The sequence below is a fragment of the Littorina saxatilis genome, linkage group LG14, assembly GCF_037325665.1.
Source record: "Littorina saxatilis isolate snail1 linkage group LG14, US_GU_Lsax_2.0, whole genome shotgun sequence".
Classification (NCBI taxonomy): Eukaryota; Metazoa; Mollusca; class Gastropoda; order Littorinimorpha; family Littorinidae; genus Littorina; species Littorina saxatilis.
This window is the reverse complement of record NC_090258.1, coordinates 41,346,389-41,373,817: the sequence shown is the minus strand read 5'-3', so window position 1 is coordinate 41,373,817 and position 27,429 is coordinate 41,346,389. Positions and strand designations below refer to the sequence as shown.

Below are 27,429 nucleotides of genomic sequence, written 5' to 3'. Positions count from 1 at the left end.
GGGGGGGGGGGGGAGATGTTTGTTGATAAAATCAAAGTAGTGCAAACGTGCTGGTCTCAGTTCCTACAAATACTTGCACACATTGTCAGACACACACACACACACACACACAAAGGCAGAGTAAAACATACACACATGTAGTGTGAGTGCAGTCTCTTTATTACCATGAATTAGTGCAATACAGACTGCAGTCTGGCCAGAAAAACAAGTCTAAGCAGTTATAATTTATGTCCTCAAATTCTTCTATCAAATATTTAACTTCAATATGAGGCTTATATCGCGCGTATTCCGTGGGTACAGTTCTAAGCGCAGGGATTTATTTATTTTTTATTTTTTTTATTTTATGCAATTTATATCGCGCACATATTCAAGGCGCAGGGATTTATTTATGCCGTGTGAGATGGAATTTTTTTACACAATACATCACGCATTCACATCGGCCAGCAGATCGCAGCCATTTCGGCGCATATCCTACTTTTCACGGCCTATTATTCCAAGTCACACGGGTATTTTGGTGGACATTTTTATCTATGCCTATACAATTTTGCCAGGAAAGACCCTTTTGTCAATCGTGGGATCTTTAACGTGCACACCCCAATGTAGTGTACAACGAAGGGACCTCGGTTTTTCGTCTCATCCGAAAGACTAGCACTTGAACCCACCACCTTGGTTAGGAAAGGGGGGAGAAAATTGCTAACGCCCTGACCCAGGGTCGAACTCGCAACCTCTCGCTTCCGAGCGCAAGTGCGTTACCACTCGGCCACCCAGACTTGACTACAAGCATGCACAAAAGTCATAAATGCCGGTGCCATCTAAGTGATCACGAGAGGTGTTTTGTAAACTTGTAATGCTCTAAAGAAAAAATAAATCTACAAAAAAAGCCTTTGATAGTTTGGTCTTGGTGACTAGTCAAACAAAGTAATTACTGATGTACAAATCTGTGGCTTTTTAATTGCTAGGCAATATTGACTGATCGGATTGACAATTTATTTTCTGATATTCAACAATTACATACAAACATCTTTAAAATAACAGAAATTTCAAGATAACATTTTTTTTCACAGAGGCGCACACTGCATTGGTTTTGATAAGAAGGCCTTGACATCTCTGTTACTTTGTCTGTCTTTCTCTCTTTCTTTCCTATCTTTGTTCTCACTTGTTTCTCTCTCTCTTTCTTTATGCCCCTAATGGTTTAACCCCTTGACTGCCTTAGGATGGGTATACCCGTCCTGCACTTGTGCATTATTTCCATGATTAGATACTAAAAACAGATTCTTGGTTGAATTTCCTTTAAAAATAACATAGGTTTTACTTTCCTACCTACTGCCAGTTTGGAGCTAGAATTTTTTGTGAATTATTACACCCCGAACTCCAATATTCCCTGGCAGTCAGGAAGTTTTGATTGGCAGCGAAAGGGTTAACTGTAAGGGCGGTAAACAACATTGATCATCTCTTTCTTTCTTCATTTCTCTCTTTCACATCAGACACAACCAGATCGATAGCACAACGGAGTAAGACCTTCATCCATCCTAACAGTTCAGGTCACAAAAACCACAGCCTAGCTGTGTTATGTCTGCAGCTTGGACTGTTTGAGTTGTCTGAGCGCCTGGAGGAACACCTGTTTGGTTTCGTCAATCGTTCTGCTGTACAGACCCAGGTCCTCCTCCTTTGCCTGCAGTGTTCTCTGTAGCGCCGCCTTCAGCGCGTCTATCTCGTCCTTCTGGATCTCAAGCCTGAAAATACACAGATAAGCTGGTCTTGCTGATAGTAATTACACCTTAAATTTGAATATGATAAACAAAGGGAAGTAAGCGGTCAAAATGCATACGACAATTGTAATAGAGTAAGTGAGAGTTCTTCGGAACCATTCTCCAGGCACCTGAGAGAATAACAAGCATTGAAATGAATAAGTGACTTTCATCCTCACTACTCTCAACTGAACTAAAGTTGGCCAAAAAATTATTGCAACAAATTTCAAACCCAAATTAAAGCATTAATCTCCGTGTCATTTCATTAAAACTGTATATATGCCAGTTAAGACAGTTCACTTAACCTTCAGGATCACCTTTTGGATTAAATATTTCTTTTACAGGGATCACGTGACCGCCGCTCAAGTAAGGGTACCCTCAAAATCGACCAGACAAAAACGGAAGAGCCGAATGAAAAATTGACAAGAAATCACAATAGGCAAATCTTTGCAACTTTGACATACGAGAAGAAAGTCAAACCAATTATCTACCCTGAATAGATTGTTTTGTTTTGCTACCTTGCGTATTTCGCGTGCTATGCTATTCCTACTGATGCAGGTGTCGATCGCAAGAGCGGTCAAAAACGGAACGTTTTACGTCAATTTTTATGGGTATCATGTCAAAAAGCGCTACGTTTTAGCAATGACTTGGTGGATTTCTTTGAAACTTTCGGAATATTTTACCAACATACTAGAGATACTTCGTGCGAAAGTTTGGATTGATACGGTTGTTTATCCAGATGTGACGCAATGTTTCGGAAAATGTTGTTAAACTTGTCATAGGATTGCTCACTTGTCTTAAAAAAATTCATGACTTTGTATATCCACAGATAAATGATTAATACAGATTCTGTCTAAGTTGCATTTGCGTGTAGCCGCTGGCGTTAATTTGCTAGTCATGCAAACACATGAGAAAAAAATGGAACGTTCACGCTGTTTCGCGCTTATAGCTGTTATCGCTGGGTGCCTCTTAAAACAATGCTACGGTCATGCTTGGCTGGGCATCGCTGTGGCTCCAGAATCATCGCTTAAATACGTAGCGCGTTTACGGGCCCAGCAAATTTGCGTCAGTGCTTACACGCACATAAAACTTTAGCAGTGTGTGTATCAATCCTTTTTCTAAAGACATGCAAAGTCATGAATTTGTTTGACCCAAGGGAACAATCCTATGACAAGATTAAAAACTTCTTTCGAAAAATTGCATAACATTTTAACAAACACCTGTAACAATCCATAATTTTGCTCGAAGTATCTCTAGTATGTTGGTAAAATATTCCGAAAGTTTCAAAGCAATCCACCAAATCATTGCTAAAGTGCAGACTTTTTTGTCATGATACTTGGACAGACTCCAGGAATGGTCAGAGACATGGCTCTTGTCCTTCCACCCCCAGAAATGTCACACCATGAAAATAGGTCCAAAGAAATCGGACGCAAAATACCACATGACAAACTCAGCAGATGGAGTACAACATGATCTATCTGAAACGACGCTAGAGAAAGATCTAGGTGTGCACATTGACGACAAACTGTCTTTCAAGGAACACATTACAACATCAGTATCAAAGGCAAACAGAGTACTTGGAGTAATTAGAAGAACCTTTCAGAACTTGGACAAGGAAACCTTCGTACAGCTGTACAAAAGCTTGGTCAGGCCCATTCTAGAATATGGTCACTCAGTCTGGAATCCACAGGCTAAAGGGCTCTGCAAAGACCTAGAGAATGTCCAGAGAAGGGCAACAAGGATGATTGGAAATCTGAAGGAACTGTCATACTCAGAAAGGCTTAGGATCCTGGGAATTCCTTGTCTCCAGCATCGTCGGCGCAGGGGTGATATGATTGACACTTTTAAATACCTCAAAGGTATATACATTACCCAGAAACCCAATCTACACAAACCCCCACCCACTGAAAGGGACATGAGAGGAAACAGTCTTAAACTGTTTAAAAACTTTGCCAAGTCGAAAGTAAGGAGTGCCTTCTTCGCAGACAGAGTTGTCTTAGACTGGAACACCCTGCCCGACAATGTTGTGACAGCTGATAGCGTTAACTGCTTTAAAGCACGACTGGACAGCCACTGGAAAGACACATCAAGTGTCTACACACCAAGCTGCTACTAGCCCCCCCGCGTATGCAGCTTACTTTTGTGGATCGGCGTACAGGTTTTTAACCTAAATCGTCGCACAAGTACAAGTACAAGTAAGTAAGTACAAGTAAGTAAGTAAGTAAGTAAGTAAGTAGTAGATACCCCTAAAGAATGACGCAAAAAGCCCCGTTTTTGACCGCGCTTGCGATCGACACCTGCATCAGTAGGAATAGCATAGCACGCGAAATACGCAAGGTAGCAAAACAAAACAATCTATTCAGGGTAGATAATTGGTTTGACTTTCTTCTCGTATGTCAAAGTTGCAAAGTTTTGCCTATTGTGATTTCTTGTCAATTTTTCATTCGGCCCTTCCGTTTTTGTCTGGTCGATTTTGAGGGTACCCTTACTTGAGCGGCGGTCACGTGATCCCTGTAAATGAAATATTTAATCCAAAAGGTGATCCTGGAGGTTAAGTGAACGGTCTTAACTGGCATATACAGTTTTAATGAAATGACACGGGGATTAATGCTTTAATTTGGGTTTGAAATTTGTTGCAATAATTTTTTGGCCAAGTTTATTATATTTGAAGAGTTTTTAAAGAAAATAGGCTGAGAGCAAAACCAGAGAATAATTAACATCAATGCCGAATCGGTCGACACGCTTGGCGGCTTGGTTCACAAGACAAGAAATAACAATAAATAGTTAAACTTACTGATTGTGAAATCTTGATGTGCAGAAAAACACCCCTTGGAAAACAAACAAAAATCTAAGAAAAACGGGCCTTAAAAGATAGGGAGTTTTGAAATGGAGGTCAAAATACTGTTGCTAGGAATAGAACATCTGAGAAATCAGGGTCTTATATATCGGGGAGTCGAAAAATGGGGCTTCCACCGTACAGGCAATTTATGAATATGCACATGGTTTTTTAGATAACGCACAGACATCACAATTAAAGTATAACTTTTATCGTAACACCAGTACAGAATTTTATCAGAGCTTTCCACTTCTTTGCCACTCTGCAGCTGTCTTCAAGCTAGCAGGATTGAAATTCAGGCGCCGAACCCTGAACTTCATCTTTCAAACGCACACTTCCATCTGCTTTCCCCACTTATTTCTCAAAAAGAATTTTCAATGCTGTCTCCTTCAGAGTACTTAGAGTGAGGCATTTATAGCTGTCACTGAACTTAAATTATGAAACAATTAAGAGACGAAGCAAAAAAAGTGAACACTTGGTCACCAGCAAAAAAAAAGATGAGAAACAGTGAAAAACTGACGTTGTCATCAATTCCTGCATGTCTCTATCGTTAGAGGTCACTGCTGCAGGTGGCTCCATATCCTCAATGGTTGACGCTGCTCTGGCTGTGCCGCCTTTCTTCTTGCCGCTACCTGTGTAACAAGCAAATGGACAGAATGAGATGAGGAGCTCCTTCGAAATTGGTGTATGTTGCCTGAATGGCGGGGTAAAAACGGTCATACACGTAAAAATCCACTTGTGCAAAAACATTAGTGAACGTGGGAGTTTCAGCCCATGAACGAAGAAGAAGAAGAAGGAAAGACGAAGAGAGATTGTTTTCCTGACATACTTTCTTACTACACTCAAATGCAAGGGTGCCAACTTAAGCTCAATTTTGACAACCTTAAAGGCACAGTGCGCCTCCCGTAAACCATCACAGATACTGTCAGGCTTTTACACACAGTACAAACACCCTTCCATTTGAACGCTCACCAAACGGGAACATCCTAGGTGCCCTCCGTAAAGAGCGAGCAATTTTTAAAGAATTTATTTTTGCGTGGTTTATCTTACCCCTGAGCCATTGTGATCCCGTGTGATCAAGTTTCCCTTTTTCACAATGTAGTCATCAGTTAGTAATTTGAATGCGACTTGCTGTCAGCTTATCTGCAATAGCACGTTATTAAGTACCTCTGACTATGCACGAAACAAACGGCTGTGGTTCACAAGAACTCTAGCGATGGCTTTTGACTGTTCAGAGGAACTGGCGATACCTATAAACCGTCGTCTGCTACGAGAACCACGACCTTGCGTGACCCTGCTTCCGGGCTTTTCTTTTTTCAAACTTTCAAAACTTCGAATTGTACTGATCTTGTCTTGATGAAAAAAGAATTCTTTTATGATTTAAGAATGTTTGTGTAACAAGCTGTCAATTTATTATTTAGATTTTAAAAGTTAGGTCTTGCGCCTGAAAACGCACCACGGTCCGATTGTCTCTGCATGACACGTACCTCTCTCCGCAAAATTAATTCTTTGAAAATTGCTCGCTCTTTACGTAGGGCACCTAGGATGTTCCCGTTTGGTGAGCGTTCAAATGGAAGGGTGTTTGTACTGTGTGTAAAAGCCTGACAGTATCTGTGATGGCTTACTGTGCCTTTAATGTGAAGGTGTGAATACCTGGTTGACACAGTAAAAAGGGAACTAACACAGCAGCATACTGTATAGGAACAGCAACAGTGGTACCCCTCTTGTGAGACCACAATAAATCTCAAAAAATCCCTAGACACACCCATATGTGCGTGAATACATTTACCAGGCATGTGACTAACAATTAAAGCACATGAATTACAACACCTCCTTTCGCACCCATAACTCTGTACAGCACCGATCCCTTAAACAGTTGCACCACACAATGCACCTTACTAGAATTCACAGGTACCCATAATTGTGCATACGTGTGTGTAATAACGCACACCATTACAACGCCTCCTTGTGCTTTTGCATATATTCCAAAGAGCTGCACAGCACCAATCCCTTCAGACATTCACCATGCACACACCTTATTAGTGTTAGTGTTAGTGTCAACCGTGACCTGTGTGTGTAACAACGCACACCATTACACCGCCTCCCTGCGCTGCCATAAGAGCTGCACTGCACCATTCCCCACAGACATTCACCACACATCTCATTGCTGGTGTGTGTGTGTGTGCTGTGTAACAATGCACACCATTACACCACCTCCTTGTGCTCCTATATATAGCCATAAGAGCTGCATGCGCCATATCATTCCCGAAAGACATTACACCACACACATTTATTAGTTTTCACACCTCCGTGTGTGTGTGTGTGTGTGTGTGTGTGTGTGTGTGTGTGTGTGTGTGTGTGTGTGTGTGTGTGTGTGTGTGTCGTGTGTGTGTGTGTGTAACAATGCACACCATTACAACACCTCCTTGTGCTCCCATATATAGCCATACGAGCTTCACCACATCATTCCCAGAAGACATTACAGTACCACACACCTGTGTTCTGCAGCCCCTGGCGACCCAGCTGTTTCTCCAGCTCTACATTCTGCCGACGCATAGTCTGTAGCTCCGCCTGGAGGTCACTCATTGCCTCTGTCTCTGCATTCAACCTGCAGAAGCAAACACAAAGGTATACCGGCCATTATTCATTGAAACATTTCTTTTTGCAAGATCAAATAGCTTGAGCAACAAGCATAACAACTCGATCGCATCTTCTCTGCGATTCTCCATTCAGATATGGAACAATGCCATAAAGTATGCAGTAGTGCTCACCTTTTCTGTACAACTTGCAGGAGTTCAGAGAGTCGATCACGCTCCACGTTACTGGCCTGCATCAACATGTGGTACTCCTGGCACTGGTACTGTAGCTCCCCCATCGCACTCCCGTCACTGTTAATCATATACAATACCAATACATGCACTGCCATGGTGCCTGGTGGCCTTACCATTCATTTTCTACTGCTGATATGTCGAAGTAAAAAGTCTCAAGTGTCGATTGCACTCATTGCACATTTTATTTTTAGTGACTATCTATCTAATCCCTGCGCCTTGAATATGTGCGCGATATAAATTGCATAAAAAATAAAAATAAAAAATAAAAAAAATAAAAAAATAAAACCCTGCGCTTAGAGCTGTACCCACGGAATACGCGCGATATAAGCCTCATATTGATTGAAAGTTTTCAGGTGCTCTGCAAGATGCCCGGTTTTATTTTTGTGTAAACTGACACATTAAATACTTTTTTTTTTTTTTTTTTTTTTTTTACAATGATGAATGTAAATGGAGACGGGAACAGACCAATAGTTAACCAAGATATTTATATAAAAAAAAAAAGATTGTAGAGCATGCTGGTGAACTCACCCTTGTGAGGGCTTGGTCGTGGTTGCTGACCGTACGACACCATTTTGTGCACCTCTCTGCGCTGACTTTGATCTATGGCTGTGTCTGCCAACACACAATTCACATGTCATATCATTTTAACACACACACAACAGCAACAGTTGTACCTCTTGTTTGGTATTACGTTGTGACTTCCAAACTAGAAATGACATTATTCTGAATGCTATCAAAATGAATTATTAGCTGAGCTGTTGCACTTAATTAACTAGTGTCAGATGAGCAATATTAACACTTCTTGTAAGAGTTGTAATTCATTTTTGTGTGTGGACTTTTTTGATGTTGTTTTGTTTTTATTATTACAGAAATATCCCATTGCTGTGAAATCTGGGTCACTTTCTCCCAGTCAAAAGCTAGCAGCAACAACTCAGTCACGTGTTGTGTAATTTAAGCCCCCTGCACTTCTGGCAGAATAGCATAGGCCTTTTAGGTGCTGTGGCGGTGACATGGGGATGGAACATGGAGACTGTATTTTTCCGAGTTTACTCATTAAATGGACCCGTATCCATCCCAGCCTGGACTCAAACCTGTAACCCAGTCACATTTTAGTCCACTGACCAGTGGTCTACATAGCTACCAGACCCCTGCTACATTGTACCATTCTTCCTGATTAGTGTTACACCTTGAAAAAACACCTGTCGCAGTACGTACGTCACACTATACTTCACACAAACACTTTGGCTCAATTGGTAGAGCACTAGACTTGTGATCCTAGGGTCCCAGGTAGCTCAATTGGTAGAGCACTAGACTTGTGATTCTAGGGTCCCAGGTGGCTCAATTGGTAGAGCACTGGATTTGTGATCCTAGGGTCCCAGGTGGCTCAATTGGTAGAGCACTAGACTTGTGATCCTGGGGTCCCAGGTGGCTCAATTGGTAGAGCACTAGACATGTGATCCTAGGGTCCCAGGTGGCTCAATTGGTAGAGCACTAGACTTGTGATTCTTAAATGGGTCACGGGTTCAAATCCAGGTCAGAAACAGGTCAACTATGCGCAAACTCAGAGATGGTATCCATGTCCCTTCCCCAAGTCACCACAGTGGCACGTAAAAAACCTCAGTCATTCTGCCATATTAAGTGAAGGTGGCTGATCACACCTTAACAAGCACACACCTGGGTAGCGAGACTCTTCCTGCAGCTAGCTTTCCACTGGGAGGAATCAACCTGAATTTCCCAGCAATGGGATAGTAAAGTAATGGAAATTTAATGAAAAAAGAAATGAAAATGCTGGCTGGGACTCACCTGGACTGGGGCGGTGTGACGGAGCTGACCACAAAGTTGTCTTGTGTCGACTGGCGACTGCTGCGTCCCGACATGGGGATGGTCACCACAGGCGTTGGCGGATGTGAGGGTGTGTTCACTGGCGTTTGTGACTGGGACTCTGGTGATGTCCTGTCTGAGTTGATGAAGAACTGCTCTTGCTGCTCCTGTTGATGACACAGTTTAACACATGATTATATGGATATGCAATACACGGATACAGACATGCACAAATCATAATCAATCAAGCGTTCCAAAGAAGCTATAATTTCCTACACTGCAAAAAAGAAGTCAAGATGTTGGACATCATGTACTGACGAACCATCAAAAAGTAGTTTATATATATGTACCTCAGCTATCACAAATTCCAACTTCACACTTACACCATCACAGCAGATTGATGTGTACAGCACTGGAACACAATTTTGATGACCTCCAAAAATCTGTACAAATTAGGTCATAAAAAGGAGGGAGTCTTAAAATGGGGGTAAATTTTAACTTACAGATGTTATATGAACAGAAAAATCCCCGTGGTGCTTTGTGAGTTAAGGGTGGAGATTTTTCTTTTCTACCAGGTCAACTTATATATGAGCAGACCTGCTATCGTGCCTGTTATTCCCCTATCATGTGTACATGCAAGCACAAGGCAAAGTACGCACAGAAAAGATCCTGTAATCCATGTCAGAGTTCGGTGGGTTATAGAAATACCGTACTTTCCGGGTCATAAGGCGCGACTTTTTTCCTCGAGTTCGACCCCTGCGTCTTGTTTAACGAAGCGTCTAATCCGTGTATGAAATACGAAAAAAATCAAAGAGACCGCTTGAGTACCAGTCAAACAACTTGTGATAATGCATGTTTCAGCTACTAGGTACTGCCCTGCCTTTGATCTGGCCGCACACACAGATTTCCACTCTGTTAAACTCGGTCACTGACCGGTCACTGACCCCGATGCAGGAAGTGTTTCCTCTCTCAGATATGACAGGGGAACCACCTCTCATGGCAAAAACTGGGTCATTGACCCCTGGGAAGAAGGTCGTGTCTTTTAACAAGGCCACCCAGCTATCACAATGCCTTTGATCTGGCCGCACACATATTTTCACTCAGTTAAAGTCGGTCACTGACCCCGATGCAGGAAGTGTTTCCTCTCTCAGATATGACAGGGGAACCACCTCTCATGGCAAAAACTGGGTCATTTTGGTGCGCCCTATCGGCCCCCTGCGTCCAATGGGTGACTGGATTACAATTTTTTTTAAAAAGAAGGGGGTGCGTCTTAGATAACAAAGCGCCTTGTCACCCGGAAAGTACGGTACAAAAATAGCAAGCATGCATCCCACAAAATCAGCGTATGGATGCCTAAATGGCCAGGTAAAATCAAAACACCAAACACACTCTCACAAAAAACACAAGTGTTTGTGTGAGTTTCAGCCCACGGACAAAGAAAAAGAAGAACAGAAAATCTGAAAAAATCAAGGTTATAAAAAGGGTTGGGGGTGGGGGTCTGAAATGGGGGGTAGGTCTTCTTCTTCTGCGTTCGTGGGCTGAAACTCCCACATACACTCGTGTTTTTTGCACGAGTGGAATTTTACGTGTATGACCACTTTTTACCCCGCCATTTAGGCAGCCATACGCCGTTTTCGGAGGAAGCATGCTGGGTATTTTCGTGTTTCTATAATCCACCGAACTCTGACATGGATTACAGGATCTTTTTCGTGCGCACTTGGTCTTGTGCTTGCGTTTACACACGGGGAGTCTTCGGACACTGAGGAGAGTCTGCACACAAAGTTGACTCTGAAAAATAAATCTCTCGCCGAACGTGGGGATGAACTCACGCTGACAGCAGCCAACTGGATACAAATCCAGCGCGCTACCGACTGAGCTACATCCCCGCCCGGGGGTAGGTCTGAAATGGGGGGTGGGTCTTAAATGGGGGGTTCCACTGTATCAAGTCCTACCTGGAATCGACTGTTCTTCAGCTGCACCAGCTCCTGCTCCAAAGCCTTGACCTTGCCCTCCCTGTCGGCCACGATGGCCTTCAGCTGGTTGACCACGTTCTTCTCTTGCTGAGCTTTCTGGGATAGCTGCTGAGCTGCCGCTTCTTGCATGCGCTCAGCAGAGGACTTCTGCTGGTCGGTCTCGTTGAGCAGCTCTTTGAGTTGAGTCTGCTGCTTCTGTTGGCACAAAAACACTACAGTCAGTTTAATTAGTTTTGCAACGAGTTTTAATTTTTGTTGTTGTGGTTTGTTGTTTTTCAATGACAAAAACACACATTACAGATGGTTCAAGTAGTGACATTAATAATTGCATGGAATCCCTTGACTACGTGTGAGCTTGTAGGGAACAGAGTTAAAATGCTCGCTGAAAGCAGTCTATAATCACGATAAGAAGTATGCTGTCATCCATGCAGTCATGCTTATGCAGAGTGAAGTATAACAAATGGCAACTTTACAAGTCTGAACATACGACTGCATGTAATTACCATGAGTGCAGTGATGAGCTCGTTGTCGTTGTGACCTTTCTGCATCAGTGTCTGCATCTGTTCCTTGACACTCTTCACTTCCCCCGACAGCACCTTGTTCCTGCACACATGGAGTTGCCGTCACCATCTTTATTTTGTTTTGCTATACTCTCTCTCTCTCTTTCTCTCTAAAAAAACAACAAGTCGCATGAAGCGATATTAAAACATTTAGTCAATATGTCAGGTTGGAACTAAAAGATCAACATAAACCACCCATCACCAAGACTAAATGTAGTAAGTCTGGGCTAGCAGAATACCGAGACGGGTCACGCTCGGCTTGACTAAATGTAAAAAGGAAACAAAGTTACACAAAAAGTATAAGGGGAGATAAAAAGAAAACAAAAAAGACGCCTAAGTTATGCTTACACTTACAGAAGCATTACAGTTAAATCAAAGAACGATTACAAAAAAACCCAAGAAATTGGTTTTCCTCTCTGGCGCCTCTCTCTGCACAGCTAACCGGAACGCAGAAGAAGAAGAAGAAGAAGAAGAAGAAGAAAAAGAAGAAAAGGAAGAAGGTCTCATGACATACCTTGCCTTAGCTGCCTCCATGCGCTGCTTGAGATTATGGTAATCTTCCTCTAGTTTCTTTCTCTCTGATGCCTCTCTCTGCACATACAGTGATAGCGATTGTACCCAACAATAACAAGAAAAGCAAATGCTTACACACGACTCGTCTTCGTTACCCCCGCCGGCCCTCCCTGAACCCCCTTATTACCCCTTAGAAGACGCCCTTCCTTTTAAGACTCCAAATCCCCGATAAGACATTTTTAAGATCCTGTTTTCTAAGACATTCTGTTCATAACCTCTGAAAGTTTACCCCCATTTTAAGACCTGACTTAAAAGGAGGATTCCACTACCTATGACCCCACCCCCCCCCCCCCAAAAAAAAGAAGCTGTTTCAGCTTCATAAAATTATGTGACCTGTATCGATCCATGGTGCATGTTTTAGTCAGTCTTCTTTTGCAGATACTTTTGTGGAACAAATACTATGGTTTTTACTTTGCTCGTGCAAGTCAGGTGTGACTCAATCGTACTTTCTCAACATTTTGTTTGTATTTTGTCGGGTTTTTATGGGTTTGGAAGAGTTGCTTTCCCTTGTTTTTCCTTGCCTTAATTTCCATAGAAACACTGAGGCACGCAACATGTGACATTTTAGGCTTCTATGGAAACAAGAGAAAACAATAATATTCTTCCACAACCCATGAATACCAACTTGACAGACTTCTGGTTTAAAAGTCTTATATTTATACTGTATCCGAAGATCCTTTTTACCATCAGATGCTGAGACCTACCTCCTGCGCCTCTTTGCGTTCCCTTTCAAGACGACGCAACTCCTCCCTGTACTTGTCGTCCTGTGTGCGCTTGCGTGCCAACGTCTTGTTGCCTAGCAACTCGCTCTCCAGTGACTTTGGCTGCATGGCCTCTATCTGACTCCTCAGTTCTTCCACCTGAAAATTGCAGCACACATTCTGTTGTACACTACCCGTCATAAAAAAGTACACAGATACATTTTGCTGTAGATCTTTGTGATGCGGCCAGTTATATTTAAACCAAGTATATTGCCAGAATTATCTTTCTGGCAATATACTTGATTTTAATGTAGCCACCACAACATTTGTATCAAAAATGCTGTGTGTCACATTGCTGACTGACAGTATTAATTATTATGCAAGGGCAGTAATTGTGTGCAAGGGCAGTAACTCTAGTATTTGAATAAAAAGATAATTGTTTGGTATAACTGGCCGCATCACAAAGATCTACAGCAAAGTGTATCTGTGTACTTTTTTATGACGGGTATAGTGTAGTACATGTGCATGACAATGTATATATATTAAGTAATGACGCACTGAGTCCTGAGTCCCCGCACTGAGTTTGTGTAAAAGTGTATTGAGATATATTAGCTATTAGTCTGAAAGTTATTAGGGTTCAGGTATTACAGGCATTGTGCATATATACATGCAGTCAAACATCCCCAAAAGATCTTGCTTTCTGAAATCTGTTCATAATGTCGATAAATGTACACCCTCATTTCAAGATTTCCTCCTTTTATCTAAGACTTCCATTCAATCAATATGAGGCTTATATCGCGCGTATTCCGTGGGTACAGTTCTAAGCACAGGGATGTTTTTAATATTTTTTTATATATTTTTTTATGCAATTTATATCGCGCACATATTCAAGGCGCAGGAATTTAGTTATGCCGTGTGAGATGGATTTTTTGTACACAATACATCACGCATTCACATCGGCCAGCAGATCGCAGCCATTTCGGCGCATATCCTACTTTTCACGGCCTATTATTCCAAGTCACACGGGTATTTTGGTGGACATTTTTATCTATGCCTATACAATTTTTGCCAGGAAAGACCCTTTTGTCAATCGTGGGATCTTTAACGTGCACACCCCAATGTAGTGTACACGAAGGGACCTCGGTTTTTCGTCTCATCCGAAAGACTAGCACTTGAACCCACCACCTAGGTTAGGAAAGGGGGGAGAAAATTGCTAACGCCCTGACCCAGGGTCAAACTCGCAACCTCTCGCAAGTGCGTTACCACTCGGCCACCCAGTGCGTTACCACTCGGCCACCCAGTGCGTTACCACTCGGCCACCCAGTGCATTACCACTCGGCCACCCAGTGCGTTACCACTCGGCCACCCAGTGCGTTACCACTCGGCCACCCAGTGCGTTACCACTCGGCCATCCAGTGCGTTACCACTCGGCCACCCAGTGCGTTACCACTCGGCCACCCAGTGCGTTACCACTCGGCCACCCAGTGCGTTACCACTCGGCCACCCAGTGCGTTACCACTCGGCCACCCAGTGCGTTACCACTCGGCCACCCAGTGCGTTACCACTCGGCCACCCAGTGCGTTACCACTCGGCTACCCAGTGCGTTACCACTCGGCCACCCAGTGCGTTACCACTCGGCCACCCAGTGCGTTACCACTCGGCCACCCAGTGAGTTACCACTCGGCCACCCAGTGCGTTACCACTCGGCCACCCAGTGCGTTACCACTCGGCCACCCAGTGCGTTACCACTCGGCCACCCAGTGCGTTACCACTCGGCCACCCAGTGCGTTACCACTCGGCCACCCAGTGCGTTACCACTCGGCCACCCTGTCCGTTACCACTCGGCCACCCAGTGCGTTACCACTCGGCCACCCAGTGCGTTACCACACGGCCACCCAGTGCGTTACCACTCGGCCACCCAGTCTGTTACCACTCGGCCACCCAGTGCGTTACAACTCGGCCACCCAGTGCGTTATCACTCAGCCACCCAGTGCGTTACCACTCGGCCACCCAGTGTGTTACCACTCGGCCACCCAGTGCGTTACCACTCAGCCACCCAGTGCGTTACCACTCGGCCACCCAGTCCACACTTGTGGTCTGCAAAGGGAGGTTTCACTGTCCCATAGAACCTGTTCATAATTACATTACACCTTTATTTGTCGAACCAGATCAATGTGTACACTACATTGGGGTGTGCACATTAAAGATCCCACGATTGACAAAAGGGTCTTTCCTGGCAAAATTGTATAGGCATAGATAAAAATCTCCACCAAATACCCGTTTGACTTGGAATAAAGGCTGTGAAAGGTGAATGCTCGCCTAATAGGCTACTGAGCTTTACTGGCCGATGTGAATGCGTTATATATTGTGTGTAAAAAATGTCTGTTTGTCTGTCTGTCTGTAAAAAATTCCATTTCAAACGGCAGAAATTAATATGTAAGCGCCTAGGGCTATATCTAGATTAGGCGCATAAAAATGATCACAATAATAATAATAATAATGATGTACTGTGCAGGAACACACCTTATTTTGCAGAGTAATTATCTGTTGAGCGCGACCACGGAAGTTTCCGGAGTTGTTGAGCAATGACTGGATGTTGACGTTCTCACCCAGCTCCTGTGTTAACACCTGGCAATAAACACACAACACAAAATAAGACATGTATATAACTCAGTTGGTAGCTCAGTTGGTAGAGCAGTGACTGAATGTTGACGTTCTCACCCAGCTCCTGTGCTAACACCTGGCAATAAACACACAACACAAAATAAGACATATAACTCAGTGGCCAGTTGGTAGAGCAGTGACTGGATGTTGACGTTCTCACCCAGCTCCTGTGCTAACACCTGGCAATAAACACACAACACAAAATAAGACATATAACTCAGTGGCCAGTTGGTAGAGCAATGACTGGATGTTGACGTTCTCACCCAGCTCCTGTGTTAACACCTGGCAATAAACACACAACACAAAATAAGACATGTATATAACTCAGTGGCCAGTTGGTAGAGCAATGACTGGATGTTGACGTTCTCACCCAGCTCCTGTGTTAACACCTGGCAATAAACACACAACACAAAATAAGACATATAACTCAGTGGCCAGTTGGTAGAGCAGTGACTGGATGTTGACGTTCTCACCCAGCTCCTGTGCTAACACCTGGCAATAAACACACAACACAAAATAAGACATATAACTCAGTGGCCAGTTGGTAGAGCAATGACTGGATGTTGACGTTCTCACCCAGCTCCTGTGTTAACACCTGGCAATAAACACACAACACAAAATAAGACATGTATATAACTCAGTTGGTAGCTCAGTTGGTAGAGCAGTGACTGAATGTTGACGTTCTCACCCAGCTCCTAGCTGTGCTAACACCTGACAAAAAACACACACACACACAAAATATTAGGTATACAGTGGTACCTGCGATGTGTGGCCCCTTCGAAGAGAGAACACCTCCCTTAAAAGGACACCTTCTGGCATCCCTTTCTCTATTATCTCCACCAAAATAAACCTGTCATAAGAGGCTATATGCACCTGCAATGTGGAGACACACTTTTGGCTGTTCCCAAGGGTGTCCTTTCATCTCAGGTACCACTGTAAATCATTATGTACAAAATCATCTTTCTTTCATCACTTGACTTAACACTGGTCAGGAAAGTGAATACAGTATGGTGCTAAAAAAAACCATTATAACTCATCGGATTACGCATCGGATTACGAAGATAAAAAACCAAAGACATTTAAAAGATGACCCTGACTAAATTAACAAAAGAAGTGAGCAAAAATAATAAAAATGACAATGGTCCACGTACCAGAGCAGAGTCCCACAACTAAGGATTTGTGTTTTACCTTGTGAGCCACCTTGATTTCCTGTTTGAGCACCTGGCACTGGTTCCTGTACTCCGCCATCTTGCTTTCTGTTGCCTTTAGCTTGTCTTGTATCGCCTTGACATCCACCTCGTCTACCTCCTGATAACACATAATACTGAAATATATCACATAACATGACGTCACACCATGTCACATCACAGCTTGTCTTGCATCGCCTTCACATCAATTTCATCCCCCTCCTGGTAACACATCATACTGTATGGTATCACATCACATCGCATCACATTATACATGTCTACTGCACATCACAAATCACATGACACAACACATCAAATCACATAACATCTTGTCTTGTACAGTGGGACACCCTTTTAAGACCTCCAAAAATCTGAGAAAAGCGGGTCTTAAAAAGGAGGGATCGAGTCTTGAAATAGCGATAAATTTACAGAAGTTATGAACAGAAAGTCTGAGAAAACAGGGTCTTAAAAAGGAGGGATCGGGGCGGGGATGTAGCTCAGTCGGTAGCGCGCTGGATTTGTATCCAGTTGGCCGCTGTCAGCGTGAGTTCGTCCCCACGTTCGGCGAGAGATTTATTTCTCAGTCAACTTTGTGTGCAGACTCTCCTCGGTGTCCGAACACCCCCCGTGTGTACACGCAAGCACAAGACCTGCAAGTGCGCACGAAAAAGATCCTGTAATCCATGTCAGAGTTCGGTGGGTTATAGAAACACGAAAATACCCAGCATGCTTCCCCGAAAGCGGCGTATGGCTGCCTAAATGGCAGGGTAAAAACGGTCATACACGTAAAATTCCACTGGTGCAAAAAACACGCAGTGTACGTGGGAGTTTCAGCCCACGAACGCAGAAGAAGAAAAAGAAGAAAAAAGGAGGGATCGAGTCTTGAAATAGTGATAAATTTACAGAAGTTACGAACAGAAAGTCTGAGAAAACAGGGTCTTTAAAGAGAGGGAGTCTTAAATTGGGGGGGTCTTAAAAAGGAGGTTTCACTTTATTGCCGTCATGCCCACCTTTGACTCTGAGGCCACTGACTGCAGACTGATGACAGAACCAAATGGCGCCGATCGCATTGACATTTTGTCAGAATTTACGTCAGATCCCATCTGAAAGCAAACGAAATCAGTACAATATGACTGAACAATGACTGAATACCACCCCAGATGAAATAAAAATATTAGGCTTTTAGTATGACAACCGTCTTCAATTCATATTCTACTTTGGCTTGGCCCATGCAGGTATAGTTTTGGGACAATAAATGTCTCTATGTGAAACAAAAACAAAAACAATGTGAACTTGCACAATAATATTAATAAGGTAATTCATCACTGTGAGCCTCCATAGAAAGAAAAAAATTCTGGAAAAAAAATTAAAAAAAAGAACAACAAAAAACACACCCTCACACGCATATATATGTACACAGGAATATAAAGGCAGACAGACTGACAGAAACCCATACAACATGCAAGCATATACACACACATGCATGTACAGTACACACACACACACACATACATGTAGCTGAAGCTCCTGGCATTTTCTCTGGAATTGTTTGCTTCTTGTTCGCTCAGACTCCAGTTCTGCTGTCAGCTCTCTGATCTTTTTGGACAACTCGACAATCTTTGTCGCTGCCGTCTCATTGGTCAGCTGGGACTCTGAGGAATGGTTGGAAACAGAAAACATCATTTGTTACAATGGCAGTTGCTGATTTTGGTAATTTAATGTCCCAAAGGCATTAACCTGTTCTAATATTGCAACAATTACATTTCTGATTCTGGTACATCTACAAGTTTCCTATTTGAAATAGACATATACAGAAATACAAAACATAGAAAAACAGACAAAACACATGCAAACATTAAAAAAAGAAGATAACACAAACACACACAGACTATTGATTGAAACATTATTTTTGCTTTTTCACACCACAAAACCATACAATATACTGCATTAAGACTAGAATTAAGTGTTCATGAAAACAAGCACAGCTTTGAGTGGGTGCGCCAATGGGTGTTGTCTCTAATGGTAAAGGACAAAATCACACATGAAATTCTCACCCATCACAGCAGTTTTTTCATCTTTCTTCTTCTTCTTCAGCTGTTTGATCTCAAAGTCCTTCTGGCTGAGCAGTTTGTACAGTCGTCCATTCTCATCCTTCATCTCCTGTGAGGCAGAGATATAACATTACAGTGATGTGCAGGCAGACAACACTCAAGAACAATAAATGGTTACTTTGTTTAGGTTTTACTGTATCCCTTGCCTAATTTCAATAGGGACAGAGAGACAGACAGATGGACGGACGGATGGACAAAGAGATGTACGCACGCACACACACACACACACACACACACACACACACACACACACACACATGTGCACATGCTTTACAAACACTTGGTCATAGAGACAGCTGAGAGAGACAGATACATACACATGATCTCAGTCTCTCTCTCTCTCTCTCTCTCTCTCTCTCTCTCTCTCTCTCTCTCTCTCTCTCTCTCTCTCTCTTTATACCCTGATCTGTGTGTTGAGGTGTTCCACAAGTTCTTCAGACAGGTAACTGGCACCCAAAGGTGCAGGCTCTGTTAGCTGATGATGCAAAACACAAACAAATTGTTCACTTACTTTTCACTTACATAAAAAGTTCATATATATATATGAGGCTTGCCAAAAGGTGCTGGGGGGGTGCTTGGACATTTGTGACAAACTAAACCTTTTCAGTTGATTTTTTTTGGTGTTTTAAGTGATACATTAGTCTTTGATGAACACATTTGTGTAATAAAAGAATGGTTTGTGCATTTGGGAAATGTGTACGGTTTGATAATATGCCATAAAACGCCAATTTTGAGAAAAGCCACATGTGCAACAAAACTGACCACAGAAGCCATTAATATCATTTCATACAACTGGTAATGATTTATTTCTAGTAAACAGACCCTGCAGAAGCATTATCAGTCTTTAAAAGTACATTTGGAGCCAAATCTTGAATGCAGTGTCACGTAATGTCGCAAAACGCTCAAACATCATAAAAGTCAAAACTGATACTTTCTGCTAAGTAACCACAAGAAGTATAAACCCTAAAATAAAATATAGCACTTCAACAGAAACACTGACACATGTTAAAAATATCCCTAAAAGTTGTTACAGTTTGCTCAAACTAGTTAAACATGTTGTTGTAGGTGTCACGTGTTACAAAAATATTGATGGACATGAAAATATTCATAATATTTGAAATAACAACCAGAATGTTATACATACACTAACTTTTCATTTACAATCTAAAGATTAGGTTATTTATGGAATATGAAAACAGAAACAATAGCAAAACATGTTAAAAGCAAGTCATAACAGCATTCTACGTGTCACATGTTACACTGTGTCAGTGGACATGAAATTATTCAAAATGTTATAAATGACAACTTTGATATTAAATAGACCTTTTGGATACATTCATATTTTGAAGATTAGGTAATTATGGAACATCAAAGCACCACAAAAAAAGTAACATCATGTTCAAAACAGGTCAAATCTGCGTTCTACCTGTCACGTGTTACATGGAGTCAGTGGACATGAAATCAATGAAAACGTCAAAAATAACTATAATATTCAAACAGACATTTAGAATACAGTTTTAACCTAATGTCTAGGTACATCTGGAACAAGGTTCTCAATCAAATCGAATTTTTTTAATTAATTGTACGTAAAATCCTAGCAAAATCCAAATTTAAAAAAAAAAACTTTGATTTTTTTTATGTTGGGGAGGGGGGGGGTGGTGTTAAAACAATCTCATGAAAATATTCCTTTCCCCTGCTAACCCAAAAGCATTTTTTCAGCTTTGGCTACAATATTTACAAAGACATAAATGTCTCCTCCTAAATCGTCACACGGATATGAACGTATCCTCCTGAATCGTAACACGGATATTAACAAAAACAGAGGATCGAATTTTTCTTCAATCAAATTTGCCTCCAAAAGTAGCAAGCAGTTGTATATAGGTTACACAATATGCAAGATAATCAGAACTCGGAGTGTGTAAGCTATTTATCCCATTACTCCGACGTTTTCATTAAAAACACTTACTTTTTCCACTAAAACCTGCCCGTGCCTGTTTTCAGCTTGCCAAAAGCCTCCGCAGTCGGAAATTCATGTCAATGAATTCATGCGCATAGCTAGTTCCCATTTGTCAGCATAATGGACGGCGTCATTCGACTTGTAGTGTAGACATTCAGTCATTCAAATTGCTTATAAAAAGGTCTGCTATCTGCTTTTACATTTTGAAAGTCATTTTAAAATATCCTTGTGTATATTTGACATCGACTTTCGTTATACTCAATTCGGCATACCGGGTTTATATTTTTACCAGAATTGCGCACGATAATGGCAGCGCAACAAATTCAGTTCGGGCCGTGCTGGTTTGATCGTTGACCCAAGTCAGTTTGCATGCAGTGTTACTGTTTGTCAGTCGGGGATAGAAATGTTGGCTGTCATCGCGCTGTTATGTTTTGGTTTTCACACGTGGATCACTTACATATTCAGTCGTCGGGTTCTCTCTGTGTGTGTGTGTGTGTGTGTGTGTGTGTGTGTGTGTGTGTGTGTGTGTGTGTGTGTGTGTGTGTGTGTGTGTGTGTCCCTTCGTGGTCGGCTGGGCGTTAAGCAAACAAACAAACAAACAAACGAACAAACAAACAAACTCTCTCTCTCTCATTCTCTCTCTCTCTCTTTCTCTCTCTCTCTCACTCTCTCTCTTTCTCTCTCTCTCTCTCTCTCTCTCTCTCTCTCTCTCTCTCTCTCTCTCTCTCTCTCTCTCTCTCTCTCTCTCTCTCTCTCTCTCTCTCTCTCTCTCTCTCTCTCTCTCTCTCTCTCTTCAGGAACCAACAAGGAATAAGATGAAAGTGTTTTTAAATTGATTTCAAAAATTTAATTTTGATAATAATTTTTATATTTTTAATTTTCTGAGCTTGTTTTTAATCCAAATATAACATATTTATATGTTTTTGGAATCAGAAAATAATGGAGAATAAGATGAACGTAAATTTGGATCGTTTTATAAAAATATTTTTTTTTTTTTACAATTTTCAGAGTTTTAATGACCAAAGTCATAAATTAATTTTTAAGCCACCAAGCTGAAATGCAATACCGAAGTCCGGGCTTCGTCGAATATTACTTGACCAAAATTTCAACCAATTTGGTTGAAAAATGAGAGCGTGACAGTGCCGCCTCAACTTTCACGAAAAGCCGGATATGACGTCATCAAAGACATTTATAAAAAAAATGAAGAAAAAAAGTCTGGGGATATCATACCCAGGAACTATCAAGTCAAATTTCATAAAGATCGGTCCAGTAGTTTAGTCTGAATCGCTCTACACACACACACACACACACACACACACACACACACACACACACACACACACACACACACACGACCCTCGTCTCGATTCCCCCCTCTACGTTAAAACATTTACTCAAAACTTGACTAAATGTAAAAAGTAGTCCATCTGTAAACTCTGAATATGTAGATGACCTCTATAAATTATTCAATTGTACTCTGAAATCAAAGACAATGACCAATGACAGTTGAGATCGAAACTCGGTTGTGATGGGATATCCATAGGATATCCATATGGTTGTGATGGAATATTCAGAATAATCACCTCCTCAGCTAACAGAGATAAAGAGGCAGGTCATGGGATAATATAAGCTAATTCAATTCGTTGGGAGAAGAATTATGGGCAAATTATGTGTCAAACATATTAGATCTACAAAGTGTCAAACGTTACGTATAGATCTACACCTTACCCTGAACAGACAGTACAATATTTTCTCAACTTTACGGCTCGTCGTCTCCATGATTTCAATCGAATCGGTGACCGGAAACGCCAAAGAAGCAAAGCTAGTGGTTTCCACGCTTTTGTATCAAATACTCGCGAAACTTCTTTGTGAAAATTGCAAAAATAACAAAATGTGTCAAACGTTACTTTTGGACATTAACTCCATCGATTCTTTTTAGCTGCTAGATACAATAACTTCGCAAATTCTGACTCAAATGCAACACACTGCTTTTATTTCCTCGAACACGAAACTATCGTTTTCATCCAAAATGGCGGCCATTCAAAGCACCAAGACCGGCGAAAATCGAATCTGTAAACAAGTTGGTCTGCGGACATGAGCCCTTCGAAAATAACCGGGTATTTACTGGGCGAGGTTTTCGGTAAATTCTGGTTCTAATTACGATTGTTGCACATTCTACAAAGAGTTGCATGCTTAGACTGTATGAAATACGCTGATTAAAACCGATGCAGTGATGCAGACCATGAAAAATCGAAAATTCCCCGAGGACACCAAAATGTCCAAAATTTTTCGGGGCCGTTTCTGGTGTATGTTTGAAACATTTTATTTTTTATTTAACATTCACAACAACAACAGGCTTCAAAACATTAAAAAAAGCATTCATCAAACTCACTTTGTCAAAGCACAATACATGTAAACATGTTGGGGTAATCCAGTTAATTACACTTGCTTTCCAAAAATACATGGGTCCGAAATGGCACCTTTTGGCAAAGGCTCATATACATATACTTGTCATGTATTCCAGCATGAACACAGCTGTGTTAAAGCCAACAGGTACAACAAAATTAACCTGGTACAAGAGACTATGTATAACTTACTATAAGCAGATAAAAATTTTTGGGTGAAATGAGCATTAATGTATAGTGGAGTCCGGGTACAACGAATCTCAAGGGAGATACATTTTAGTTCGTTATATCAGTAATTCGCTGTAGAGTTTTCAACCCTAAATGGCCTTCAGACAAGTTTTCCCACTCACCTTCAAATGATCCTCCCATCGATCTTTCCTTGGAGAGTACAATCTCTGCATGTTTTCAACAGCTTCATAATATAATCCATAGAGGCATAGTTCAAATGTTCACTTTACTGTCACAATTTTAGAAGTAAAATTTAAAAAGTCGTGTAAAAGCTTGTACATGTACATTCTGATCAATCTCCGATTTCATGGTGTCCACCAGTTCTGGTGCATGTACTACCCTGGCCAAGTTTCCTCTCAAGACATCAAAGAGACCGCCCCATAGGTTAAACTCCCCATAGGTTAAACTCGGTCACTGACCCGGGTGCAGGAAGTGTTTCCTCTCTCATATGAAAGGGGAACCACCTCTCATAGCTAAAAACTGGGTCAATGACCTCTGGGAAGAAGGTCAGTGTCTCTAAACAAGGCCACCCAGCTATCACAATGGACCTGCCTTTGATCTCGCCTCACACGCAGATAGCCTTGCGACTTTTTAGGGCACAGTCATAGCTTAGCAGCTGATTGGAATAGTGAAAACACAGCGGCGGTGGCTGTTCCGTGCACCTCCCGCTGTTTGTTCAGAGTTCGCTCATCACGCGATGTGCACTTGTGTTTGTGTATTTTTGTCTTTGGAGACAATTATTGACATCAGTTCGTTGTAGCCTTGTGACTGTTAGAGACAAAACGGCTCTGGGGCGATGAAAACATGTTCGTTATGCAAATGAGTTCAAAAGGTTCGTTGTAGCCCGAAAGTAACAAGTAAGAAATAGAAGGCTGTCTGCCGGGAAATCAATGGCAGTTTGTTAAAAGCGGGATTTCGTTATACCCAGGTTCATTATAGCTGGACTCCACTGAAAACTGACAAAAACAAAAACAAAAGGTCACAAGAAAAACAATAGCCAAACAGTTACTAATGTACACTTAAAATCATCATAACCAACATGAGGCATCGCATATCACACAGAAAATAGTCTTAAACAAAATTATATTGCAAAATATATATATATATATCTATACTGGAAAAAACAAGAAAGGTAGGTTGTTGGAACGTTTGTTATTGACAAAACAATACATTCACAAATATATCGACCCAACGGTCTTTTAAGTGCACAGACAAACAATATCAAAAACTTATTGTTATTATTATGAATTTTGGAACGTTGGCAGTCTCTTTGTTTTGGGATTTATTTATATATATATATATACTGGAGTCAGCTAGCTAGGTCTGAAAAATTGAAGAAGAGAGCTATACACAGAATTCCCTGAAGGCAGTCCTTAATGAAGTCTTTGTACCGAAAACTCAGTGCTAAAGCTCCGTGTGGCCAGCTTCGCGAAGCATACTTCGCGTAGTCGACTTCGCCAATTAATGACAGGCCTCAGGAAATCCCCACAGCTTACCTGGAGGTCCAAGTTATCGCGGATACCAAACTCGCTGCCCGTACGGCTGGTGAGAGAAGTGGCACTAGCCGTGGACCTTGCTGTGTGGGCCGAATTCTTCTGTTCCTTCTCCTCCTTGCGCTGCAGTCGCATCTGGAGTCGCTTCTGCTGCTGCTCCTGGAGAAGCTGGAACTGCTGCTTTAGCGATTCTCCACCCCCCTCCATCCTCCTGCTTGTCCGTCACCCTGGCTGTGGAGGGGCCTCGTGAATACTGCCTGACATTGACATCACACTGTTAATTAAGTTTTGCCCACTCATCATTTTATCATCATAATCATTGCGATGATGCTGCAATTAATGCAGTCAAGAGAGATCAGAGGTAAAAAGAATTAAAAGAGTTTGAACTTTGAAGGTGTGTTCAGTTGCCTGACTTTCCATTCACGTGTGAATGAAATCAGCACCGTGAGCACCCACTCTGATCAATGCCCCCCCCCCCCCCCCCCCCCACTATTCACAACACGATCATTTTTCTTCTCTGGTCAAACTCAGAATGAAAATGAGAAAGTACAGTACATATCTTTTGACAAGATAGAGAGAGAGAGAGACAATGACAATGACAATGACAAATCTTTATTTTTCGAGGGTGACAAGAATAAGCATAGATATGCTTTTTTGCATCTGGCCCTCGCCCTAAAGAGGGACTAAACTATTTTACTATAACTATGACTAGGGAAAAAAAGGTTACATAAAAACATTAATGGTAGAACATATAAGTTTATGTACATGAAGCGCATTATGTAGAAGCATTGTAGATCATAAGGTAGTGTTCAAAATTGGGTGTAAAGCAATGAAGATAAACGGAAAGTAACCCAACAATACATTAGCTCAGCAAAACAATGTATTACAGAGCCAAATCTTCGTGATTTTGTCACAATAAACCATAATTCCGATAATGAACAACTGTATACAAAGAAAACATACCAATCAAGTTTATTTGTTCATAGAGTTCATTAAATGGAAAGAATATTTGGTTCTAAAAGAATCTGTGTTGGTGGATTGCCGCAGGGCGTCCGGAAGAGCGTTCCAGAGGCTGCTTCCTGAATAAACAAGACTTGATTTAAATAGGTCTATCCTAGGAAGAGGAGTGTTTAGTTTTATAAAGTGGTGCGAATTCTTCAAAGAGAACTTTGAGCAAATGGTTTCGGGTGCATTTTCTGTCATAATTTTATGCATCATTATTCCTTTGTTGTAATTCATTCTTGACTTCAGAGGTAGGACCCCTATGTTGATGTAGTCTGAGTCGGTGAGAGTAGTCTGTTTGAGTAATACTACTTTTAGCGCTCTTTTGTGTAATCTGCTGAGTAGCTTTAGGGAATTATCACTTGCAGAGTCCCATAGAGTGGATGCGTAATCAATAAGAGACTGAATATGAGCAGTGAAAAATAACTTCCTGGCTTGACAATTAAGGAAGTGTTTAATTCTAGATAAGAGGTACACTTTCTTTGACACTAATTTACTAAGTTGTTCAATGTGAGTTGACCAAGACAGGTTGTTATCGATGTGGACACCTAGAACTTTGTGATGGTCGACTTTTTCCACTATATTGCCGTCAATCATTAAATCGGGACCAGTTGAGGTAAAATTCTGTCGTTTTTGTCTAGTTGTAATTATCATATATTTGGTTTTCTTTGGGTTAAGAGAGAGGGAGAGAGAGAGAGGAAGAGAGAGAGAGAGAGAGAGAGAGAGAGAGAGAGGGAGAGAGAGAGAGAGAGAGAGAGAGAGAGAGAGAGAGAGAGGGAGGGAGAGAGAGAGAGAGAATAATTGACAGTCTTACATCTGCTTGACTCGACTCAACTCAATAAAAAAATAAAACCATTGTTTTTCAACTCAACAAACCTGAAGTCAAAACTCAAAAGGCAAGGATGGCAGGTGGCAATCAACTTATCAAGGCAAAAATACCTTTCCGTTGAATTTACAAAGTTGTCACAGACGTGAAAAACGAAGCTTCACCATACCAGCCGTAGTTCATGCTTGGAAAAAGGACCCAGAAGGTACAAATGTATCAAATATCCCCGCAAAAAGACAAAATTACAATCGGCTTCTGTAGCAACGATCATCAACTTCCGCTGGAATTTACAGTCAAGAGGTTACAGAAATACTGGACTTTCATTGGATAGTATTTGCTACAGTATGTGTGCCGAATACAAAACTACATGAAAATATGTCCACCAAAGTTTTGTGCGCTCCTTATTTTTTGTCAAGATTATTAACTGTCATCAAATAATTGTTCGTGCATATGCGTTTTAAACACCCTCATACTGATATTTGTATTTTAGACGTTTCACAAACGACTAAATCA

General features: G+C 41.6%; 1 protein-coding gene across 2 annotated transcripts; it reads right to left on the bottom strand.

Annotated features, from left to right (window-relative positions):
* Positions 1-141: 141 nt before the first annotated feature.
* Positions 142-27,191, bottom strand: LOC138947772 (coiled-coil domain-containing protein 13-like). Of its 2 annotated transcripts, none has more exons than XM_070319334.1 (18): positions 26,967-27,191; positions 25,092-25,345; positions 19,406-19,480; positions 18,949-19,054; positions 18,407-18,546; positions 17,905-17,997; positions 16,896-17,015; positions 15,567-15,671; positions 13,047-13,202; positions 12,284-12,360; positions 11,713-11,812; positions 11,189-11,404; positions 9,219-9,403; positions 7,944-8,027; positions 7,356-7,472; positions 7,080-7,192; positions 5,105-5,216; positions 142-1,733 (listed from the first exon to the last, which is right to left on the bottom strand). In XM_070319334.1, the coding sequence occupies exons 2-18, from the start codon at positions 25,293-25,295 to the stop codon at positions 1,568-1,570; spliced, it is 2,169 nt and encodes a 722-aa protein (XP_070175435.1). In that variant the 5' UTR covers positions 25,296-25,345; positions 26,967-27,191; the 3' UTR covers positions 142-1,567. The 2 variants fall into 2 exon arrangements, with proteins under 2 accessions (XP_070175435.1, XP_070175436.1); XM_070319335.1 differs by having other exon boundaries at positions 25,092-25,341.
* Positions 27,192-27,429: the final 238 nt, after the last annotated feature.

What these genes read in the sequence shown, in the direction of transcription:
- LOC138947772 (XM_070319334.1), bottom strand. Translation starts at nt 25,295, where the DNA reads ATGGAGGGGGGTGGAGAATCGCTAAAGCAGCAGTTCCAGCTTCTCCAG. An exon ending in GCGATAACTTGGACCTCCAG is followed by an intron (nt 19,481 to 25,091) that starts GTAAGCTGTGGG and finishes TTGCATCATCAG; the next exon opens with CTAACAGAGCCTGCACCTTT. An exon ending in GTCACACCGCCCCAGTCCAG is followed by an intron (nt 8,028 to 9,218) that starts GTGAGTCCCAGC and finishes GTGTGTTGGCAG; the next exon opens with ACACAGCCATAGATCAAAGT.